This window comes from Gavia stellata, chromosome 10 (assembly GCF_030936135.1).
Source record: "Gavia stellata isolate bGavSte3 chromosome 10, bGavSte3.hap2, whole genome shotgun sequence".
Classification (NCBI taxonomy): domain Eukaryota; kingdom Metazoa; phylum Chordata; class Aves; order Gaviiformes; family Gaviidae; genus Gavia; species Gavia stellata.
Genome location: NC_082603.1, coordinates 30,587,438 through 30,610,149, shown reverse-complemented (window position 1 = coordinate 30,610,149; position 22,712 = coordinate 30,587,438). Strand labels below are relative to the sequence as shown.

At 47.7% G+C, this 22,712-nt stretch overlaps 2 protein-coding genes across 4 annotated transcripts; one reads left to right on the top strand and one right to left on the bottom strand.

Annotated features, from left to right (window-relative positions):
* Positions 1–954: 954 nt before the first annotated feature.
* On the bottom strand, positions 955–6,699 carry MRPL37 (mitochondrial ribosomal protein L37). 2 transcript variants are annotated; one of them, XR_009484117.1, is made up of 8 exons: positions 6,315–6,699; positions 5,874–6,057; positions 5,201–5,316; positions 4,495–4,680; positions 4,036–4,193; positions 3,311–3,514; positions 2,555–2,711; positions 955–2,458 (listed from the first exon to the last, which is right to left on the bottom strand). XR_009484117.1 is itself a non-coding variant. In XM_059821957.1 (7 exons), the coding sequence occupies exons 1-7, from the start codon at positions 6,697–6,699 to the stop codon at positions 2,634–2,636; spliced, it is 1,311 nt and encodes a 436-aa protein (XP_059677940.1). In that variant the 3' UTR covers positions 2,539–2,633. The 2 variants fall into 2 exon arrangements, 1 of the variants encoding a protein (XP_059677940.1); XM_059821957.1 differs by lacking the exon at positions 955–2,458 and having other exon boundaries at positions 2,539–2,711.
* Positions 6,700–8,289: 1,590 nt separating this feature from the next.
* LOC104260244 (NADH-cytochrome b5 reductase-like) lies at positions 8,290–19,953 on the top strand. Of its 2 annotated transcripts, none has more exons than XM_059822050.1 (6): positions 8,290–8,466; positions 9,408–9,556; positions 10,763–10,850; positions 14,038–14,142; positions 15,853–16,056; positions 18,850–19,953. In XM_059822050.1, exons 1-6 carry the CDS (start codon positions 8,290–8,292, stop codon positions 19,051–19,053), a joined length of 927 nt encoding a protein of 308 aa, XP_059678033.1. In that variant the 3' UTR covers positions 19,054–19,953. The 2 variants fall into 2 exon arrangements, with proteins under 2 accessions (XP_059678033.1, XP_059678032.1); XM_059822049.1 differs by having other exon boundaries at positions 8,290–8,508.
* The last annotated feature ends 2,759 nt before the right edge of the window (positions 19,954–22,712 follow it).

The window sequence follows — 22,712 nt, the reverse complement described above, 5'->3', positions numbered from 1 at the left end:
GAGCACGGTGTGTAGTTGCTGGCACGATGAGTGCAGAGCTGGAGTTGGATTTTGCACTGGGAATGGTTCAGGGGGAGGTAGCGTGGAGCGCTGGAGCTGGGACAGCACACTGTGCAGCATCCTCAGGGCAGGCTGGGGGTCACATCCTGCACCAGCAGTTGCAGAGGTCTCCTCCAGGCAGCCAGGCACCGCCAGGCCTTCATCTCAGACTCCAGCCACCCTGTTCTCTCATGTTCTGCTTCCCCCAGCTGCCGTTCATTAAAAGTTAATGCCTGGCTCTTGGTCAGTGCTGAGGTAATGCCATTCATCTGCTGACAAGCCTTTATAATTTATTAATGCCAACCCAGATGTACCTCTGTGACCCATTGTCCTGCTTTCAGTCCCACCTCCCTCAGGTGGGCTAACTCCAGCAGGTCACACTGGAGGAACAAGCGGGTGAGCCACATGTAGCATGCTCGGGAAGACCAGCGGGACACCCCACACGTGTGCACGGCTGTCTGTGGTAGGGCAGCTGCTCTGCAGGGGCTGCCTGCTTCACAGACCTCGTACCTGCACCACAACTGACCAACCCGAGCATCTGTCCCAGGTGTCGAGCTGGGAGCCCCATTCTGCCAGCCTCGAGTTCTCCTCCCAGACCTCAGAGGACCTTACCCAGCACAAGGATCAGCTGCTCCTTCCAGCAACACAAAAATACTGCTTCCTTCTCACCGCAGGCGAGATCAGCTGTGCCCTGAGCAAACCAGAGACATGCCCTTGCGTGCTTGTGCATGGTCCCATCATCTCAAGTGGCTTCCTGATGCCTCCCGTAACCTGCTGAAGCCTCATTCCCCTGTTGACCATCCCACGTCTGTCTTACTGCTTCTGCCATTTTTCAAAATTGCCTTTGTTCTGCACTCATCCATCCCTCCCTGCATTCGTGCTTTGTCTCTGCTCAGTCTTGGAGACAGCAGGACTCCAGCTTCACTTAGTTTCTCCTCTTCTACTGCCTGTCATAATAGAGATGTCTTTGCTGAGAGGTAAAAACCATCTAAAGGGACTTTGGCTCTTTCCCATGTAGACCATCTTCACAGATTCCCACACCTACTAGAAGCATGCGAGGCGTTTCATTTCTCCACACCCCCTCTCCACCGCAGCCACTCTTCTACCAGGCTTCCTTAGTGAAACTGCTCTGCTCAGGAATGTTAACGCGGCAGCTGGCTGCCCTACAGGGTTTCCTCCTTAAGACGGGTAATGACCCAAAGCTGGAAGGGTGAGGGGATGTTAATAGTCCAAGGGCTGCTGCCTAGAGCTGTTCAGCAGGGTCCCTGTGACACAGCATGAGCCAACAGCCTGAGAAAGAAACACCTACCGGAACAGTCTCCACAGAGCATGAGTGTATTAAAATATATTCCTAAGTAACTGGGTGCAAATTACAGATCTGAACAGATTTAAATAGATGAGCTGAATTAGGCATCCCTTGAGCAGCCAGAATTAACATGATTTAGATCAATGCAACACTTACTAGATTATTTCTCTTCCAAGCATCTTCTCCTAACTATGAGGGATTTGTTTATTTAACTTACAGCTGAGGCATCCCAATTTACTGGGTGCAACTGTTGGTCTCAAATTTGACTAGTGAAAGTATGTTTTCTGAAACCTGCAGAGTAGAGCTGTCTGATGGATTGAGACTGGAACACGCAACTGGGGTGTTCATCCAGATGGCCAGAAAAGATCACGAAGCACAGACCAGTCTCTGACACAAGACACTGAAGTGAGATGAATTTCTTGGAAATATGCTCTTCCACACCTTAAAATAGCGCAGGCTGTCCTATTCCTTCCCATGTGCTGGAGGGTATCAGTGCAGAACTGCAAAACATTCTACATTTGGCTGGAGCTAATTTAGCCTTCATTTTACAAAAACCACACTGATCCCCCCCATCTTAAAAAAATATGCTTCCTGCTCAGTTAACTCTGTATGGCAGGAAGATATCCTTCCTTTGTGTTTTTAGCAGCAAATACCAGCTACCAGGCACCAAAGTTTCATGCTACATTCTACATCACTTTCCCAAAATGGATAGATATCTTCATCCAAAATTGGGGGATAAAAGAACTGTGGTTCTATAGATCCAACAAAGCAATCTCACCGGTTAAGTGTTTCAGGAACTAAGCACAGGGCAGCACGACACATCCCAAAAGCAGCCAGGAGTAAAACAAAGTAAAAGCCAGGCAGAATGAAAAAGGCTCACGTCTCAGGCTCCCCTCTTGAAGCTTTGTAAGTCTCTTCCACATACACTGCATTCAGAGGTACTCAAAGCAACCTCGGAAAATAGGTTTGAGACTAGCTCTGTGCAAAAGCACACCGAGAGCCGAACCTGCGCAGAGGAATAATGACTGGCTTACGTTCTTTCTAGGCAACGGTGGAAGAGTGCAGGAGGATGCATTTGATGACTGTCTCTAACCCGAATCCAGAGGTGAGCCCCTAAAATGAAAGAGTTTCTTCATGCACCATTTAGTTTAAAAAAAAATTTTACTTTCAGTAACAATATAATTTCTTTTTGAAAGTAAATTAATCCACCTTTCTTTAATTATGTGATGGTTCTGGCAAAGAGAAGCAGCAGGTACAGTTGGTGAAGTATTTTCATTTGAGCTGAATTTCACACAGTTCCATGCAGATACAGTGCCAGAAACTTCTTGAATGTGTCTGGCTGAAAGCCATATATTCCAGCGGGCTTCTGCAGAGAAAAAGACATGGATGCTCAGTTTGCAGTGAAGTGATTAATGTAGACAAACAACGGCTTTAAATACGCTTGAATAAGACTTCAGACGTCGTAGCTTCCAAATTGCACTCTCCCTCCCCAGATGGGTTTGTGTGTGGGTACTTCCACTGGTACACATCTCCTCAGACAGCAAAAACCCTTTGCCCATCAAACCGAGATGCCCTCCCAGCGTAACCAGGGCTTGTCGACAGCACTGTGCTCTATTTACTCTACAGCGAAGCTGACAGTTGCATGTAAGCACTTCCTTCATCAGAGCACGAGTCGATTTTAAACAAACATATTATGAGATGGTAGATTACAGAGGGGGATATCTTTATGTAGGAGTTCATATTAAGCTTGGCATGTGCCTTGCACGTTATGCGGTACATCAGCACTACAAATACCCCCTGTCAGTAACACCCGCTTAAGCAAGAATGAGGCCAGTGCCAGTGTCAGGTCCCTTCAACTGGTTGAAAACCTGCACTGCAGCTCTATGCCAGCTCCCAAACCTCCGGCAGAGGTGAAAGGGTAGGATTTCCAGGACCGTTTCCCAAGTTTCACTCCGGTTTGCTTACCATAACAACTCTTTTCTTGACTTCGGGAATACACTGGGCTTTTTCATACAGATTCTGATCAGAGTCAATCCAGACTAGATTTTTTATGCCATCACTAGAGACAAGGTCTGTTGTATTTAACTGGAACACCATGAACTGGAAGAGCTGGCCATCTGTGCCAACGCTTTGCACCACTATTGGCTGCTCCAAAACCTTGGGATCATTCTAGGAAAGAACAGGGCGGGGGGGGGAAGAATGTTTAAAAAGCCAGTTACCACAGAAATTGTATGAGTACTTGCTGATTCTGCATCTTCTACTTGGTTTAAAGCCAAGATTTTAATAAATGTATTGTTACCTTGCCCAGAAAATTACTCTAGTCAAACAAGTTTTGAATGTAGATTTTGTATTTTTAATTAAAATTCCTCCTTCAGCCAGCAATGAAGTATCAATTTACATACTGAGCTGTGTGATGGGTTAGAGTTTTACAGTTGAAGCTACTCCCTGGTTCCTACCCATTACCACTCTAATGCATGTTACATCATGAACACGCTCATAGCTGAGAGATCTTTCTCTGGATTAGCAGAACCATACCTGAAGGTTAGAGTTAGATCTCTGGACCAGGAATTTCAGATCTGAAAACTACGCTAACATGCCACAGAAAGGGAATGTCACAACTCTTCCCACTAGCTGCAGCTTTAGAGAAAGAACGAAGGCCCAGCGAGTCACCAGCCGTCTCCAATACATACCCCGTACAGCACCTTAGCCTTTGCCAGCGCGTTGCCAAAAGCAAACATCAGCATTTTAGCGCGAAGTTGTTCTGGTCTGAACCTGTTAGGACGAATGTTGGCCGATTCCAGGAAAAACAGAGTGTGAGGATGAGAGTATGGATAACCATCTTTAAAACCTAAATGGCAGATAATCATGTCAGGAATTGCTCAGCAAGAGACTACACAGCCAATGTTTTCTACCCTATCTTCAGGAACTGTGAATTTGCCAGGATTTAAGTTGTTCTCTGCAGTCCTGCCTAGGCCACAATATACTCACCATAGGTCTGGAACATTTGCACTGCACACCCCATGCCTAGCCACTGTGTCCCCTCATTCCCATCCACCCCCTACCCACAGCTGTCTCGCAGAAGGACAAGGACTCCAGGTTAACCCCAACACTTAGCCTGACAGAAAATTATTATCAAGGGCTAGATTTACCTGTATCGTTGAGCTCTTTGTACACATTCACTTCCTGAAGATCAATTGTAGGAGAGATGGGATAGAAGGTCTCCAGAACATGTTCTTCAGTGGCCAGTATCTCCTCCTTGGAGGCTACTGGTGGTATTGGGGCCATAGAGTTCATAAGTATTCCATTCAGGCCGCGGACCTGAAGGAGAATGGATTCTGGGGAAAGAAATTAGGCTACATTCAAACACTGCCAAAATAACATTAGGGAAAGACGTATGTTTCCTCTTGGGCACCAGCATTTTAGCAAGTCCTTGCTCTGCAAGGCTTATTCTCTCCCTCTCACCTCCAAACTAAACTTACATAGTAGCTCAGCTGCAGATTCTTCTTCTAAAATACCAACGTTAACTGCTGGTGTTAGTTTCTTAACTAAACATATGCAGAAAAACAATAGTACAGATTTTGGACACAAAAAATAAACAATCAGTTCTAAGATACTGGTTCTCTTCTCCTGCCATCTTGTTGATGTTGTCTAACACCCTAATAATCTCCTCAGGGCAAGTATCCTCCCATCTTCCAAGGCTGCCCATCCCTACAGCACTATTTAAAACTGAAAGAACTACTTTGTTCCAGAAATTGTTTCATTTTCTCCAAGTCCACAGCTTTAAAGCTAGCAGCTTTGTTACCCCTCTTATATTAATGAAGAGAGCTAAATGCTTCCACCACAGCAGCAACTAACCTCTTTCCCACGTAGCTGCTATCTTGTAGTTTCTAGCCAACATTCTTTTAGTCAGAGAAGGATACTTCATAGACATCAACCGACATAAATGTATCAAGTCTTCAAACAGTACTGGGCTTCAGAACGAGAAAAAAAAAAAGTTACATAAAAAATGTGATCATAATGGCGGGCAGATGCTTCTGGGACATGAATGCTGTAACATTACTGTATGTAAAACATGTAATAGCGTAACATTTGCAAACAGTTAACACAGATTTCAGATTAATATTCCACACACCAGTCCTGTTCCAAGTTGGCAGAGGTAATGCTTATCATTAGTTATTTAAAAAACTGACATTCTGCATCAGCTACAAGTAGATCTCAAGTTGAAACACAGACCTGGGCCTAAAAGAAGCTTTAATGTAGAGTATGTGTTTACGTTGGTACTACTGTCAATATCCAGAATTGGGGGGGTTTTGTTTTGGTTGTTGTTGTTTGTTTTACAAGCTGACAACCTGATCCAAAGGGTCTAACAGTTCTGTGTAGTAGACGAATCTTGTCAACAGTAGCTCTATGTATGAATTTTCTTTGGAGCGTTAAAAGCTCTGGTTCTTAAGTTAACTTCTTGATGACCAGCTTACGCCAAAGCCATAATCACGCAGTAGAAAGATTTTCCCTATGACTGAGGACTTACCAATAATGTTCTCTCCTGGGAGCAACTTCTGTCGTGTCCCAGAGCCGCGCATGTGAGATCGCACGCTTTACCCCCTCCTCGTGGTCCTCGAGCCGGTGAGCCGGGTTGTCGATGATGCCGAGCACCGCCGGGGGTAAGCCTTCCACCAGCTTCGTCTTGGTGAGCCACTGCGCTTGCCGAACTCCTTGAACCCAAACCCAAGAAGACACGTATTACTGAGGCCGCCGCGCAGGCTGGCAAGGGGCTGACCGCGCAGTGAGTCGGTGAGGCAGGGCGGGCTCTCACCGCCTATGTTTTTACACGCTACGTGAGGAGAAAGCTTGGCTGGCGGTGAAGGGTAAGTGCTTGAACACGCTGCCCGGCCCCGGGGCAGCGCTGGGGGGGACAGACGGGGGTGGCCCGGGCCGAGGAGGCCCGAGGGGAGAGCCGCCGGGCCGGTACCTTCCAGCATGCGGACGCCCTGGTGGCAGATGTAGCAGCCGCGCTCCTTGTAGAGCGGCATCTCCTCGTAGCGCGGCCCCGGCGAGTGCCAGGGGTCGTGCCAGCCGCGGTCCCAGGGCGGGAAGCGCGGCCGGGCCAGGCCGGGCACGAAGTGCTGCCGCCCGGCGTACGTGACGGTGTCCAGCTCCACCTGCTCCCGCACCGGCCGCCGCTCCACCGCCCGGGCCAGCTCCTCCGGCGGCGGCCCGCGGGTGGTCCAGGGCGTGCGCGGCAGCGGCCCGCGGTGACGAGGCGGCGCCGCGCGGGTGAGGATGCCGCGGGTGAGGACGCCGCGGCCCCGCGCCGCCGCCCCCGCCCGCCTCAGCGCCATCGGCCCCGCCGCCATCCTGCCGCCACCGCCTCAACACCCGCCCACCGCCATCTTGGCGCGCGGCACGGCGGGAGCGTGGTGGGTGGGCTTAGGTTCCCCCTTCCCTCCCCCCGGGTGACTGACGGCAGCGGTGGCCAATGGCGAACAGGCGCCTGGCGGCAAGGGAGGGTCGGCAAATTGGCTGGCGGTGGCGCCTGCGGGGCGGGGTGGTGGGTGAAGGGCAGGTGCCATGTTGGTAAGTCAGGAGGCGGGCGGGGGAAGGCGCCTCCCCTTTCGTGTCGGGGGGGCAGTTGGGAGACCGGCCCTTGGCGGGCAGGGGGCGCGGGTGGGGGCCGCCGGGGCCTGCAGACGCGCTCTGTGGGCCCGGGCCCGGGGCCCTGCGGGGCCGGCGGTGCTCTGCCTGCGGGGCGGCCTGCCCAAGACGCCGGGCACGCTCAGTAAGTGCTCGAAACTCCATAAACGTGGATAACCCCGAGCCTGCGAGTTCCGGGCTCCACCCGCGGCTTGATGGGGGTCGCCCTCCTGAGAGCCCTCAGAGGAGCTGTGGGTGCTCAGGGCCCCTGGGCCCCCTCAGGGGCATGGAACTGTCGGCCGCTGTGGAGAGCCACCACTGACCTTCTGGTTCCCTCTTCTCCCCCTGTAACATTAGAATAAGCACATTTGTCTTGCAGGGGTGAAGGTTAGTTAATTAACTCACCTTGAAAATGAAGCTGCTCTAAGTGCTAAGTGTTCTCTTCCTCAGCCTTGTCACCCGTGGGTTTTATAATTTCCTCTGGACCTCCTTTTGTTTAAATGGTACAGATACAAATGCATTGGGAACAGCGTTAAGCTAGCTGTTGTGTAAAATAGCAGAGTCCCTGAGAGATAAGCATCTTGATTTCGGTTTGAGGAGCTTTCAGTGTGAGTACAGCTCTGTCGGAAGCAAGGGTAGCGGTAAGGGAGAAAAATCGCGCTGCCTGTGCTTCTTGCCCTTTCCTACATGTCTGCATTTAAAGCCAAACTCACATCTGCTCATAACCAAAGCGTTCATTTGCCTGTGACTTTACCAAGTTTGCCTCTAGTCTCTTGGTTCTAAACCTCACTTTCAGCTCGCTGCCCTCACTCCCCATTTTAAAGCAGTGCTCCGGCAGGCAACACTGGCGGGTGGTTGAGGTTTCTTACCCATTCTCATGGACCAAGCTGCAAATTTTTAAGATGTTTCTGCACCAGGTGACCAGTCTGCTCTTTTGTTGGAAATCGCCATGGCAGAACGAGCAGGAGTAAGGGTGTGCCTGCTGCTGCTGGAGGTAGCTTTGGCTGGACAGCCAGGATGGGAAGCGGAGCCTGAGGCTGGGCTGGGGTCTGCTGTGCAGCTCTGAGCCAGTGGCTATGATGTCTGGCATTCCTGTAGCGGACAAGGCAGGAGGCAGTGAGCACTTGAATGAAAATGGAGGGTTGCAGGCACCAGATTGGGTCACAGGTTTTCAGTTTTCTGAGTCCCCTGACATACACAGGCAAGACGCTCCGGAGAGATTTCTCAGTCCTTCTCCAAATACTGCTCGGCTGATGAGCACGTGCTGTTCTTCATCGTGCTGTTTTTGATGCGGGGCTTGTGTTTTGCAGACAATGAGTGGAAATGAGGACGACTGGCTGGCTCTCAAACCCCAGGAACCTTCTCCATCTCAGTGCTGCGGCAGCGGCTGCAAACCCTGCATCTATGATGTGTATGAGAAGGAGCTTGCACAATGGGAGAGGGCCAAAGCAAAGCAAGACAAAAGCCTCCTCATGGAAAAGAAGGAGCAGGTCAATATATCTTCATCGCACCCTAGAGCCAGTGCTTTGATCGTACTTGTTAGCGTGTGGGGTTGTGGTGATGGGCGAGGGATGCAGCAATAGATTAAAGTGGTGTTTTAAGAGAAGGCTGTAAACCCAATTCCCTAAACTCTGCCTTCACAGCCACCCTCCCCCTTGCCCTCTCTCTCCCTGCTGTAATGTGATTTTTCCAAGTGTCGAGTTCGCCCTGGTGTCGCATTACAGCCCTGGGTCTGCAGCTTCTCCTTGCTGGGGTACCCCAGCCAGCAAAAGCCAGCCTCTCTGGAAAGTGGGAGTGGGTGAAAGGTACAAAGAATCACGATTTTCTCTGACAGTTTCCTCAGAGAAGCTTTGTTTTCCTGACCTTTTTAATTTTTTTTTCTGATTTTTAGACTCATATTTTGAGGATGAAAAAAGATGCATTGTGTGTGGTGGAGTAGTTGTCTTCAGAGCTTAATGTTAAGCTTGTCAGTGCCCTTTTACATAAGATTAACTATGCTGGGTCAAGCAAAAATGATCAGCGTTGAAATGGCTAACAATATTTCCTATTTGCAGTGGTCATCAATAGATTTCAAAGTTGCCCCCAAAAGCAGCGCAGCTTTTTTAGCGGTATTATTTCTGTTTGTTTCCAGACATGAGAAAATGATTGCAGTGAGTCATAATAGGATGACCTTGCTGTAAGGTGTAAAAAATATAATTTAAAGGGGGGGGGGGGGGTTGGGGAATGCAAGATCCCAAAGTGCATGCCGCAGAACATGATAATGAATCAGCAGAGAGCTGAAATTTGCGCTGGGCCGCAGCATTTAATACGTATTCTTCTATAGTCCAGAGTATCTCCAGCACCAAATTAGCACACACGTTTGCTTCCAAAGAAAAATGAAATAATAAAAGACACCATCTAACCAAGTAATTATTTATTGTTGTTCTTGCAGAGCAATAATTCAGAACTGAATCCAGATACATTTACTGCATTCAACATAAGCTCGGTGGAGCAGCTAACAGAGGACACCTACCAGTACAAATTTGAATTACCGGGAAATAGCAGCCTGCAGTTGAGTTTAGGACAACATATCGTGTTAAGGTATTGTTCTCTCTGCTAGTTAAACAGTCTGCATTATGTAACTCAATACATAGGTTTTTGTCAATAGACAAAGGCTTCATACCAGGCAAATCATAATTTCTATACCTCCACAATGACACAGATGAAAGAACTTGTGAGCTTGTTAGCTCTACTAATTTTATAGTAAAAGCCATTCCAAAGCTGTATTTTTCTTCAGCATTATCCTTGCGTCGGTGGGTCGGAAAGAACTAGGTGTGATTAAGAAAATCCATTTGCAGAAAGAAAGAGTCAAAGAATACACGTTACAACAGATGATTTACTCCAGCATGTTGGGATGAAGACAATGAGCTGCGCTTACCCCAGAGCTTGGTATTTTAGGCCGTGTATCTTGGGGTAACTCAGCACCCGGGGTGTTACCCCCGGTGTCCAGGCATTTCCTGACTGATTTCTAACAAAACAACCCTCCTGCGTAGTTTATTGCTTGCCAGAAAGGAGCCACTTGGGAGAAGTTTATGTCTTTCTCAGCCATCTGTGGTGATCATTGCCAGATAGAAAAAGGCATGTTATGATGCCATTGATCTGTATCTGTTGACGTTATTTGTACTTTAACAGCTGATGTGTGCAGCTGGCTGGCTGCTGAAAGTACACGCTTCTCCCTTCAGCCATCTCTCGTAATGCAGCAGAGGAAAAGGTTCGGTCACTTCAATCAATTACTGTAGTCAGTAGTAAAGAGCAGGGTGGAGATATTCTATGGAAAGAGAAGACTTACAGGAAAATACAGTGTATATTGACAAGATCTCAGGTCAAGGCTGTGCCCTGGCTTTTATTATTTAATTACCAGATGCTGTCTGAACACAGAAAGGAAAGTAGACCCCAGCCCAAAAGGGATAGCAAACTTACCACAAAAGCATTTTTCTCTCCCCTTTGCCAGTCTTGCACATTTGAGCTGTTTCTCACAAAACAGCTCAAGTGTCCTTCCGGGGATGTGTCCATGAGCTGAATATGTGGTACAGCTGGGGCCACCACTGGGAAAACAAAAGGTGAGTTTAGCCATTGTATTCCCCCTGGGTTTTTACCTCTGGAAGGGAAATGTTTTGCATCTGTGCACAGGCTGGGCCATTGGGAAGAGGACCTGCTGCCTCCCTCGTCTCCCCAGAGAACTGCAGAAGCTTGGTAATACCAGTCAATGGCCCAAGTCACAGTGGGTTCCTATATTTCTCTCCTCAGAGGAATGGTGAATGGTTTGGAGATCCAGCGAGCTTATACACCGATTAGCCCAGGGAATGCAGAAGGTTACTTCGAAGTTTTAATGAAAGTAAGTAAGCCTGTACGATATGGATTAGAGTCTAAGGTGCTGGGGACTATGTTTTCTTTAGGAACCAAGCAAGCTGTCAGCACTTCAAGTGAGACTCTCTCAAATCCCCTATGGACTGTTTCTGTGTTGCTTTGAAGCAGTTGTGCTTTGCTGATTAAAAATTGCAGTTTTTCCCACAAAACTGAAAGCAGAGCAAGGTGACACACAAACAAGTGCTTTGTAGCATAAGCCCTGTTAAGCACTTGGGAGCGCCTGTCGGGAGCCCTGCAGTTGCCAGCATGGAAAGAGGTGCCCATTCCACTTCCCTGATTTCATTTTGCCTTTTCAATCTGTCTTTGAAATTGTACCCAGTTGTCAGCCCAGTTGAACCACTGATTTTGGGAAGTCTTTGCCCAGCCCTTATCCTCCCCCCCTGTATTTTACTTTAAGAACACTCTTCAGAAAAATTTTTCAGTTTGGTTAAAAATGTAGACAGACAGTAGGCAGCTGTTTCTGGTTTGCGGGCAGGGCTCTGGAGCTGTCTGTCAGCAGTCTGAGAGGGTCCCTGTGGCCCATGGGGCAGAGAGGTGGCCCACGGGCACAGGCTGCACATATCGGGGTGGATGGGGTGGCAGAGCCCTGTTTTGGACGAATGTCCTGGTCCTTCTGCAGGCCACCACAAAATGCTGATTGAGTTCAAAAGGATTTTGTAGGAAAACTTGGCTGGAAATATGTCTGAATGAAGTCTGCAGGGCCCTCATAAGTGATTACTTTGTGGAGAGAATATCGAATTGAAGAAATTTTTCCCCGATGCTGCATTTGTAGGTCACTAGTGGTTCCTCAGGGCAGACACAGACTTCAGTATAGGTGTGAAATTCGGAGTTCTGGGTATCCCAGGTGGCTTGCAGAGAATGACCACTTGTCCTCTGCCTGTCTTTCAGGATTTCACATTTTTGGGGTTTATTATGCATTATACCTTCGAACACAAACCCTGTTCTTTAGAAAAGTGTACAGTTTCTATAGGACACCTGTGGGAAGGTCATTTCACCATTCTTGTGGCAATTGGTGTGTGGTAGGGGAGAAAAATGTTGCATTTGAGTTGCATTAATAGGATACGTTCACAGGATGACTGTGAAATTTCATGTATACTTGCTTATTACTCACAGGTTTTGCATTTCAATAATAATAGTAATGATTGTAATGATACCTTTCCTTTATGTAGAACCTTTCATCCCAAAGGGAGCTATAGTTATTCTCTGGCAGTGACAAAAGAGGTTGGTAACACCCAGTGTAAAGCAGCCATTTTTATAACTGACTCTGTAGGTTGTGGTATATTTCACACTATTCAGGCAATTTTTGAAAGTACTATATTATTATTATTACTATGCAATCCAAGCACTGTTCAAACCCTTCTTTCTCCTGTTATTATAGCATTGCATTTGTGATACTACAGTTAAGAGTGAGGGAGTTGCCATTTACAGAGCATAACCCTCTTTTTGAGTGATTTTATAATGTTAGGGTTTCTCTCCATGTAAAACTGGGTGTAGAAGTTTTTCCCCCAGGAGATAATTATTTTTTTCTTTTTATTTAGAAAAATTCATTTTAAACCCACTCAATCACTTCTCACTTCAATTTTTGGAAATAATTTTGGTGAAAGAAGGATTGTTTTAGTTTCCATTACCCTGGTCCATTGGGAGTAGGCAGTAAGTGGGCCTGACTTTTCTGCTCTTGCCTTGGGTTTCTGTATATATTTGAAGAAGGTAGGTATAAAATACTGCTGCTTTGATGCAACTGCACACTCTTTGCATGAGACTTAGTACCTGCCCGGAGCTCTCTGAACGTAAAATGTTTCTGACAGTAACTCAGAGCCTGGATGTGTGTATGTTATGCATTTACCTTTTGAATGTAACAACTGGTGCTAATAGTTCTTAATACTTCAGGTATCTTGTTTAAATGAGGTTGTTAGGAGGGGAGGAGCATCTATGTTCTTTATTAGTTAACACTGCTTGCAAGCATAAGCACATGCTCACTCACTCACTTTTTCTTAGCTTCTTTGTGGTTCACCAATTTCATTTGCCTGCAGTGCAGCTTGGTGGCCAGCCAAGGCACTGGGGTGTGGAGCTGGGCTTCTGTCCAACGCATGTACAGAAAATACCCCCAAATACGCTTCTTTCACATGGGCTGGAGTCTTCGAAGGCTTATATCACATCTCATCTTTTGACCTCTGGTTGTGTTGCTCTTCCTCAGGCTTATCAGTGGCATCGCCTCTGCGAGACCGGTTGTGTGCCACAGCCGTTGGGCTTATCTGCTCTTGCTGTTTGAACCAGCCCTTGTTCTCCAGCCAGATCCCATAGACTGTGGCCGTTCTTCTGTGCACATTTGTTCTCATTAACCATAAAGTGGTCATACATATAGAACATATGTATACATATAGCACACAGCAACAAGACTGCTTGGATGAGCCCTTCATTTTCCAGCCTCTCTATGCTTCTCTGTTTCTAGCAAGCACTGACCCTTCCTCATCAGTCATGAGTGAGGTTAGCATTCCTGCAGGCAAAAGCCTAGATAATATTGTTTGTGCCTGGTAGAAAGTAAGGCAGATTTTGCTAATGTTTTTCTTCCGTAAGGCCCAAATTAACATATTTTTTTGAAAATGTGAAAGCATCCCTTAGCATCCGGATGATCTGTTCTGAAAACAAGAGTTTTATAAATGAGAAACCTGACTTTGGGTCACTAATTGTATCAACACAGCATCTGAGAGACTGAAATAAAGCAAGAGCTATGCAGTGTTTATATAACTATCAGTACCCAGAGGGCATTTCCAGACTCCATACCCTGAGACTTGGAGAACACTTGAAGGCTTGGACTGTGCTTTGCATTCAAGACACTCTTCTCTGTGTGCTTTGTAAGCAAGAACTCTGATAAGCTTTTTCCAGTTTTGGAAATTCAGACTGCATGAGAGTGGGTTGTGTTTACATTATAGTCAAGCTGGAATGGATCCAATATGATTTAATTTAAATGTCTTTGTTTTGGGTATAACTCGGAGTTATTTTTCAAATAGAATGATCTTTCTTTCTTTTTAGACGCATGAAATGTTTTTTTGCCCCCTTCTTGTTTAAATGTAGATAACTTTATAATTGACTTTAAGCTGGGAAACTTTCCAACAGAGTATAATTATTCTTTTCTTTTGTGCAATGTTTTTTATTAGTGCTATGAAGCTGGGCTAATGTCACAATACATAAAAACGTGGAAAAAAGGAGACGTGGTCTTTTGGCGTGGGCCGTTTGGAGGGTTCCCATATCGACCTAATAAGGTTAGTTCCCTAAGAGACATAGGATGTTTCAGCTTGTGGCAGCTAGCTTTGTTTAATACTCTAAAGGGAAGACATCAGTTTGATTACTGTTTTCATGATTGTTTTAGGGACTTCGTGGGTTACTGTACAGTGCTACAGCATTAGCAGTCAATTGGAGAAAGTACACCTTATTGAACTGCAGAATATTTAAGAAGGAAGAGGAGAGGGAGGTGGACGGGAGACTGGAAAATACTAGCAAAGCTCTCTGTTCATCACTTGCATTAGAAGTTCCTGATGTGTTTAACAAAGGGAACTTACTTTGCAGAAGCAATGAGTGTGGATCGGTTTTTGCCTTGTTTGAACCACATTGCTGTTTTGTGACTGAGCACGAGCGATGGGGAGGTGTTGATCCTTTTTTTCCCTTGGGTATTCCCTGAACTGTAGCAGCTCCAGTGAGGTGTCACGTCACCCAGCCACTCTGCAAATGTTGATCCCTCCTGCTGATACCAGGCTTGCTGCAAAGAAAGGCAGATCCGGTTTCAGGGGGAGGCTTCTCACACATACTAATTCAGTTACTTAATTCTGACCTTTCAAATGAGGAGCAAAATTGAAACGCTGGTCATTAAGATCCCAAAGGTTTGTTTTTCCTTCTTTTTTTTCCTGCGCCCCCCCCCAAAAAAAAAAAAAAGGCTGTAAAATGCCAGTGGGCGAGGTCCATGCAGAGCAATTGTGTTCTGCTTCCTGAAATACTCTCCCTGCTGTTTTAGGCTACTGTTCCCTTCCCTTCTTAAAAGCTTCCAGATAATCATTTGGGACAGAACATGGCAGTCATGCCTAGAAGTGACTGCCTTCAGGGGCTGTCTGGGTGATCTGTGTACATGCAGTTTGCAAAGCACTTCAACAGTCTTTAAAACAACTTGCTGTAGAAGAACTGTTTATTATTTAGGAATTATAACATAGGTCCCAAATACTAACTTCATAGTAAAATTTTCTTTTATCTTTATTTACTGCCAGTAGAATAGGACTCAGACTCAGGCAGATCAGATCCATTCCCAATAAACTGCCCAGTCAAAACAGAGCACAAGCAGCCTTTGAGGGCTTAATAGGGGCTTAAGTCCCAGTTCTGGCATTGGTGCACTGGCTGGCAGCTGGGGAAAGTGCTGGGAACATTCTGTTCTCCTACACCCAGCACCTTACTGCCTGAATGTCCCTATCACGAGTAGAGTGAATGTACCCCCTTGCAGATGGGAAGCACTATGTGCTTCTGGTAACTTTTTGAGAAAAGTGAGATAATGCGCCAGGAAGATACCTGGATCAGGATGGAGAAGAAACCATTTCCTCCAGAGAATGTTCAGGATTGTGCTTTCCAGCATCCAAGATAAACACAGGGATCATTTCCAGTGGGAAAACAACACACAGTGGGTCAGCAAAGTATACTGCAGAATTGAAACTGAAATATAAATTAACTGAAATCAAGGCTAAAGTTAGGATAAATGTTTATATTTGGGTAAAATACAGTTTTGTTAGATTTGGTATATAAACCTTGAAAGTGCTATCTGTAATCCTTTGCAGAAAAATACATTCCGAGATTTGAATTTACCAGTTCATGATCTTCTGGTATGTTCTCTTTCGAGGGGCCCTTTACCAGTGTGGCAGCAAGGAGGAACTGACCGTGAGCACATCCACTTCCATTTACCACAGCTCATTCAAAATTCTCTGTTTTGTTGTCAGCATGGAGAACTCCTCATGCTGGCATCTGGTACCGGCCTCACACCAATGCTTCCCATCCTCCACTCCATAACAGATGATGAAGAGGATGAAACCTTTGTAACTCTTGTTGGTTGCTTCCGTACGTTTGACAAAATTTATTTGAAACCTCTTCTCCAGGATCTGGCTCGATATTGGAACATCAGAATATTTTATGTCCTAAGTCAGGTAACTAAATGGATACGAAGCGTGTTTGTGTGAGGGTTCTGGGTGCTGGATGAGCCTCTGCCTCCTCTGTTTTTCCATCAGCATGATCTTAATTCTTCCCCAGTCATCAAAGGTATTTTGTGACCCAGTAGCTGCTGTTCTTAAATCTGCTTCACAGCAGATTCATAGAATCATTTAGGTTGGAAAAGACCTTTAAGATCATCAAGTCCAACCATTAACCTAACACTGCTAAGTCCACGACTAAACCATGTCCCTTAGCACCTCATCCACACATCTTTTAAATACCTCCAGGGATGGTGACTCTACCACCTCCCTGGGCAGCCTGTTCCAGTGTCTGACAACCCTTTCAGTGAAGAAGTTTTTCCTAATATCCAATCTAAACCTCCCCTGGTGCAACTTGAAGCCATTTCTTCCTGTCCTACCGCTTGTCACCTGGGAGAAGAGACCAGCACCCACTTCTCTACAACCTCCTTTCAGGTAGTTGTAGAGAGTATTAAGGTCTCCCTGAGCCTCCCCTTCTCCAGGCTAAACAACCCCAGTTCCCTCAGCCGCTCCTCATCAGACTTGTGCTCCAGACCCCTCACCAGCTTCGTTGCCCTTCTCTGGACACGCTCCAGCACCTCAATCTCCTTCTTGTAGTGAGGGGCCCAAAACTGAACACGGTATTCGAGGTGCAGCCTCACCTGCGCCAAGTACAGGGGCACGATCACCTCCCTACTCCTGCTGGCCACGCTTTTTCTGATTCAGGCCAGGATGCTCTTGGCCTTCTTGGCCACCTGGGCACACTGCTGGCTCGTATGCAGCCTGCTGTTGATCAACACCCCCAGGCCCTTTTTCCACCAGACAGCTTTCCAGCCCCTCGTCCCCAAACCTGTAGCATTGCATGGGGTTGTTGTGACCCAAGTGCAGGACCCGGCACTTGGCCCTGTTGAACTGCACACAGTTGGCCTCCGCCGATCGATCCAGCCTGTCCAGATCCCTCTGCAGAGCCTTCCTATCCTCAAGCAGATCAACACACCCACCCAACTTGGTGTCATCTGCAAATTTACTGAGGGAGCACTTGATCCCCTCATCCAGATCATTGATAAAGATATTAAACAAAACCGGCCCCAGTACCGAGCCCTGGGGGACACCACTTGTGACCAGCTGCCAACTGTATTTAACTCCATTCACCACAACCCTTTGGGCCCGGCCATCCAGCCAGTTTTTTACATAGCAAGGAGTGCACCTGTCTAAGCCATGAGCAGTCAGTTTCTCCCTCTGTATTCTCACACTACTACCGGTCTGGAGAATTTCAGGGAAGCAGCTGCCGCTGCTTGTTCCTCTTTACCTCCTTGGTAGCTGTTCTGTTGGGATGGAGCCACTGATTCATAGTCACTGTTGATTATTCCCCCCCCATTTCAGATGGTTGTTGTTGCACCTAAACATTTCTGCAAAGAAAACCTGACTCTGGGACGCTCACAGCAAATAAACTATTTCTTCTTTCCTAATACCAGTGCCTTAATCTGTCCTTATCTTCCATTCATTGCTCATGGCTAGAGCTCTCTTCTTCTAGTATGTTAGCTCCAACTTCCCAGCAATTATATTTCCCAGCTGACCCATTTTTAAAATTTCTTGAAGTTGTTTCCCCCTCTGTAAAATTACTTCTGCCAAATCCATGGGATGAGGGCATACCTCTCAGTGGTCTTACATTTTGAGCAGTCTTTTTCATTTCCATTTGGTCCCAAAGTTGCCTGTGTTCTGCACAGATTTGGTAGTTGAAAATTTTCCTTGAAAATGAGGATATAGAAAGGGAGGGAGGGATATAGAGGGAGGATATAGAAAGAATTATTTATGCTAAGGGAATGAATCCCATTGCATTTTTAGTTTCTCAGATGAATCATTTTTTGTATCTCATGGTGGATCTGCCTCATACATTATGTTCCATATACGGCCTCAGCAATTTGAGATTGGGTATAGAGAAAAGTACTTGTGATTTAGGCGCCCCCTCAGCTACTTTATAGGAGCGTAACTGGTAATTGTCTCTGGTGACATAGCTTAAATACCCTTTTCAGGACAGTGCTGTCTCAAGAGTGTAAGGAGGTCTTGAAATTCAATCAGTGAAGGGCAAGAAAGCCACCTGACCCCTGTCAACACTGTCTGCCCCATGTGTACATCTCTCCCTTTCTTCTCTTCTTTTAGCAGGTTTGTTGTAGTCCGGCACTGACTCGTGCATCCTCCCTTTTAGGATTATATATCTGTCTGTCTCAGTATTTCACTCTGCTGCCTGTCACCACCACAGCTGAGCACCTTCTGGTTCTAATTAATAGCAGTAGGGGAGTCCCCGCTGGATCTGACACCATGGGATCTAACATTTCTCATGGGATCAGAGCTGTGTTTGGAGCAGGGCTGGCTTCTTTCAGTTTTGGTCGAGGGAGATGGGACTGAAAGCAACTTGGGAATGGAAGAGGCAATAGAGAGGAATAGACTTGGGATTTAGGACTTGGGAATAGAAAAGGCACGATGGGAGGTGGTTCACAAAGGAGAAAGTTCTGCAGAGTTTCTTGGCAATAGTTACACTCTGGTTTTATTCAGTCCACTCTGAGTGAGTGGCTAGGTCTCGTGACAGGGAAAGGTTTGATCTGGACTTTGGAAGAGGAACATAGCTCTCAGGAGGGGTCAGTTCTACCCAGAAGGAGTCACAAGGGTGACAAATGCCCTGTGCAGTACTTTGAGGGGAAGAGGGAGATTTGGCTGTAAGCAATCAGTTGTCCTTTTTAACACGGCACACTGCAAACCTTTTTGTCTTTTCAGGAAACGTCACTGAAAAAACTTCCTTGGAGCTACCAGGAAAACACATACACTGGTCGTCTCAATGAAGACTTGATGAAGACGATAATTAATTCCTGTCGAAGAAAGCCATTTGTATTAATCTGTGGCTCTTCTGCATTCAATGAAGATATGAGTAGACATTTGAAAGCTGCAGGAATTGAAGAAAATTCCTGTTTTGTCTTTTAGCAGGGTATTCCTGACCTAAGGAATCGTAGGCCGAGCCTTGGACGTCCTTGTTTCTTTGCAGACATTGCTCAAATTCAGTCATCTCCATAGGCTGAGTTCCTTGTGCAAACACTTTCATAGCCTTTAGATCAAATATTTGTCTCCAGTATGATTCTCACTCTTGAGAGTATTTTAAGGATCAGGTGCCACTCCAGAGTGGCTGCTACAATCACCCGCATCTCAGGGAACAGCATGGTAGTGGTAATGGAAGTCTTCACAAGCAATTTTAAGAGAGAGATCTCCTAAGGGTACTAAAAAGTGTTCAAGTACACAGCTCTGCTGTAATATGAAGATCAGTGACTTGCTTTGCAATCCGTCTTAACCTGCAGTGGTATTGTGCCCTGTTAGATGTCCAGAGGAGAGATTTAACCCTCGAGGAGAAGACAGTGTGGCCAAGGGCACAGCAGAGCACTGGCCCGGCATGCTGGAGTCCATGGGGTTCATTTCGGTTGTGTCGTTATCTTGCTGGGTGATGCCAGGCAAATGACTTCAACCTCTCTGTGCCTCAGGTGCCCCATTATACACTAACACAGAGAAGGTGGTTCTGGTCTCCTCTGAAAAGAGCCTTTCCAACCACGTACAGAAAAGGCTATGCATGGGGATGGAATTATACGTGATGCCCACTGAGGACTTAAGCAGGCTGTCCTCCTGCCCTAGCACAGCCTGCATTGCCCACCCTGATCCTTAACCCTTGTAATGCTGCCTGGGGAGAGAATGTGCATGTCCTAAAACTCTGTGTGAGAAAGCATCTGGGTTGTAGCTGCTATCTGTCAGGGAGGATGGTTGTTTGCTTTCCATATCCCCAAAGTGTTGTATAATAGCCCTGGTTCATTAAATTGAACCTCTTTTCAAATAAACAGCTGTTTCTTTTTGTCACTGGACTCCCATGGGTGCCCAAGGGGGTGCCCTGAGCCTATGAGAACACCGCTTGAAGAGTGAAAGCTTCATGGGGCTTTGCTGGGGCGCTCCCCCGTGGGGCAGGCGGCAGAGCCAAGGGCCTGCCCCGGGGAATGGCAGCCCCACAGCTGCCCTGGCACAGCACCCAACCTGGGTGCCCCGGACCCTTCCTCCTCTTTCCGTCCAAGATGCTGCTGCCTTTCCTCTGAGCTATCCGCTGTCCATTCTTTTACCTTTGTAGTTCACTGTATTTACTAGCTACACCTGGAAATCCAGCCTTTCTGAACACCTTTGTGTTTTTCTGTTCATTCCCAGTTTGTCCCATGTTGGGGTTTCCTGGGTTTTCCCAGGCTGTGACAGATGATGTTGCATTATCATTCCTGTCTCATTTTTCACCTGTATCAAATAGTACACCTTACACAAAGGAGATGCACTTTAAGAGTTACTCAAAATAAGCAGTATGCACTGAAATGATGGTGCTGATTCACGTGTTGGGAGAAAGCGTAGTTACCAAATGCCTGGAATTAATTCAGTGTAGCTGCAGCTTTTATATTAACTTCATCGAAGCAAGGGCTGACAAGAAAACCATCTTTGTAACCCTAAATATTGTTCTGGCTTTTAACGCAGAGAGAGCCAGGGAAGTTATCCACAGCAGGTCCAAGGCAAGCTCTCAACTCCCTTCCAAACCGTGCTTCAGCTGCTGTAAGCATGTAGCGGAGGTGCTTCTGCACAGTGCGGGGCTGATAAAATAAGGACTTGCTTTCTCCCCTTGCTCTCCCTACTTTGGCCTTAGCTAGGAACACGGAGAAAGTATTTTCCTGGGATACTACATACTCTGAAAGCCTTACTCATATACCTCTTGCTTTAAATGGTCTGCCTTTCTAAGATTTTGCTAAAAATCCACCCAACCTTTTTGCAAGGACCTGAAGGAAAACTTCACACTCGCTTCGGAAAAGCGACAACTTTCCATGTGAAAGCTGGGACTGTTCCTTTAAACGCAACCCCAATATGTCTGGGTATTTCAGCACATATGGGCCACGATGGTTAAACCTTACCCAGCTGGTCTGGCCGTTCTGCTGTGAAGCCTCCCGTCTTTGTTCGTGGCTAAAAGGGAGGGTGGTGAGAGACGGAGCAAGCTGTGAATGCTGGGGGTTGCAATCCTGCAAAGGCAGGCTGCAGGCAGAGCGGGAGGAGGTGATGCATGCCGAGCCGGCAGCCCGGCTCGCCGCGCCGGAGGGGACGGGGGTCTTTGCGAGACAGTCTCTGTGGGGGAGATGATGTCCTTGGAAGTATGAACTCGAAAGGGCCTTTAAACCGCCCGTGGGCACTTTGTTCTCTATTTTCTGCCCTTCTTTCCCTTCCCCCTCCCGCCTTTTGTCATTTCTCAGGCTGGCTCTCACACGAGTCCCCTCTTCCCAACCAGTCCTCGTGGGGCTGTGCTTGCATGGCGCTCCAGCAAGGGCAGGGATGTGGGATGGCAAGGCTCTCGGGCAGGATATTCCCTACCGAGGGAAGAGGGGAGGTTTCCTTCCCTTTAGAGGCCCAAGAACTATGCTGTGGTGGCAGTTTTATAGGGAAATGGTGGCGATGCTCTTGTTTCTTGGGGGATCTGTGGAGCTGGAGGTGCATGAGCTCCCTGCAGTGGTGGGTGGCCGCTGCCATGCCGGGGCAGGGGCTCGCACCCTGCCTCTCCAGCCAGGGCAGGGAGGGTGCTGGCAGGATGCTCCAGTGCTCTGGCCGCCCCCCGGGAAGCGCCCGCTGCCCGTGCAGCGCTGTGCCAGGGAGAGGGGCTTCGCTTCCCTTCCTTTCTTCTGCCTCATGTGCAGCTAAATACCTTCTTAATTTCATCTCATTATTTCCTGCCTAAGTAATTCCTGTTTCTCCTGGGGACCGTATTTAAACCTTTGATCTTCTCTGAAGTCTCACACTCCTGATCACATGCTTTCTATTTAAATGAATCAAATGCCTTTTTGACTCATGATTTATAAATTTGCCCACAGAGGAATAGAGGCAGCCCCAATACGGCACACCTCGAAATCACCCGCCGTGTCTCTGGCCGGAGCCAGAGCACCTTGGCTGATTGAGAGCACCTCTGGCCAGACCTCCGTGCGGAAGGACCTGCCTGGCTCCTCTGCCCGCTCCCTGCTGCATCTCATCCTCCCGCTGCCTCCCTCTGCCCTCCCGCCCGGCCCCGCGTTGCCTGGGCTCAGGCCCAGCCGGGGAATGGCCATCCCCAGGTCAGGAGAGGGTGAACGTGCCGGCGGTTGATGGATGCCGTCTCCCGGGAGGGGAGCACAGCTGCTGTGCTGCACAGCCCCGGCCCCCCATCTCCTGGGGGGTATCGCTGATGCATGGCATGCAGCGGGACCGCAGAGCACAGCTGGAGGGATGGAGAAGAGCGGCTGTGTGGGTACCGGTGTCCCGGGCACTGGCTTTGTGCTGGGATGTGCTTCGGCACTGAGGCCGGCGGTGGAAGGGCTGGAGGACAGTGGGTGTTGCCGGAGATGGATGCGGCGAGGATGAACGTGTTGCTCTGTTGTGCAGCGATGGAGAAGTTGGGGAGCACATTGTCCCCGAGCCCGGGGCATCGTGGTAGGGAGGGCTGAGCACTCCTCCTGGCTGAGCCGGGGCTGCGGTATGGGAAAAAGCTGGAGAGGCCCCTGCACCACGGGCTGTGGTGCCAGACCTCTCCTGCCTCTTTGCTGTGGGTGCTGGTCCCGCGT

Coding starts and splice junctions, on each gene's coding strand:
- MRPL37 (XM_059821957.1), bottom strand. CDS start 6,699: ATGGCGGCGGGGCCGATGGCGCTGAGGCGGGCGGGGGCGGCGGCGCGG. Junction 4,194..4,494: donor CAAAGAGCTCAACGATACAG/GTAAATCTAGCC, acceptor TCTGCCATTTAG/GTTTTAAAGATGGTTATCCA. Junction 2,712..3,310: donor TCAAGAAAAGAGTTGTTATG/GTAAGCAAACCG, acceptor TTTTCTCTGCAG/AAGCCCGCTGGAATATATGG.
- LOC104260244 (XM_059822049.1), top strand. CDS start 8,290: ATGAGTGGAAATGAGGACGACTGGCTGGCTCTCAAACCCCAGGAACCT. Junction 8,509..9,407: donor CTAGAGCCAGTGCTTTGATC/GTACTTGTTAGC, acceptor TTGTTCTTGCAG/AGCAATAATTCAGAACTGAA. Junction 10,851..14,037: donor ACTTCGAAGTTTTAATGAAA/GTAAGTAAGCCT, acceptor GTTTTTTATTAG/TGCTATGAAGCTGGGCTAAT.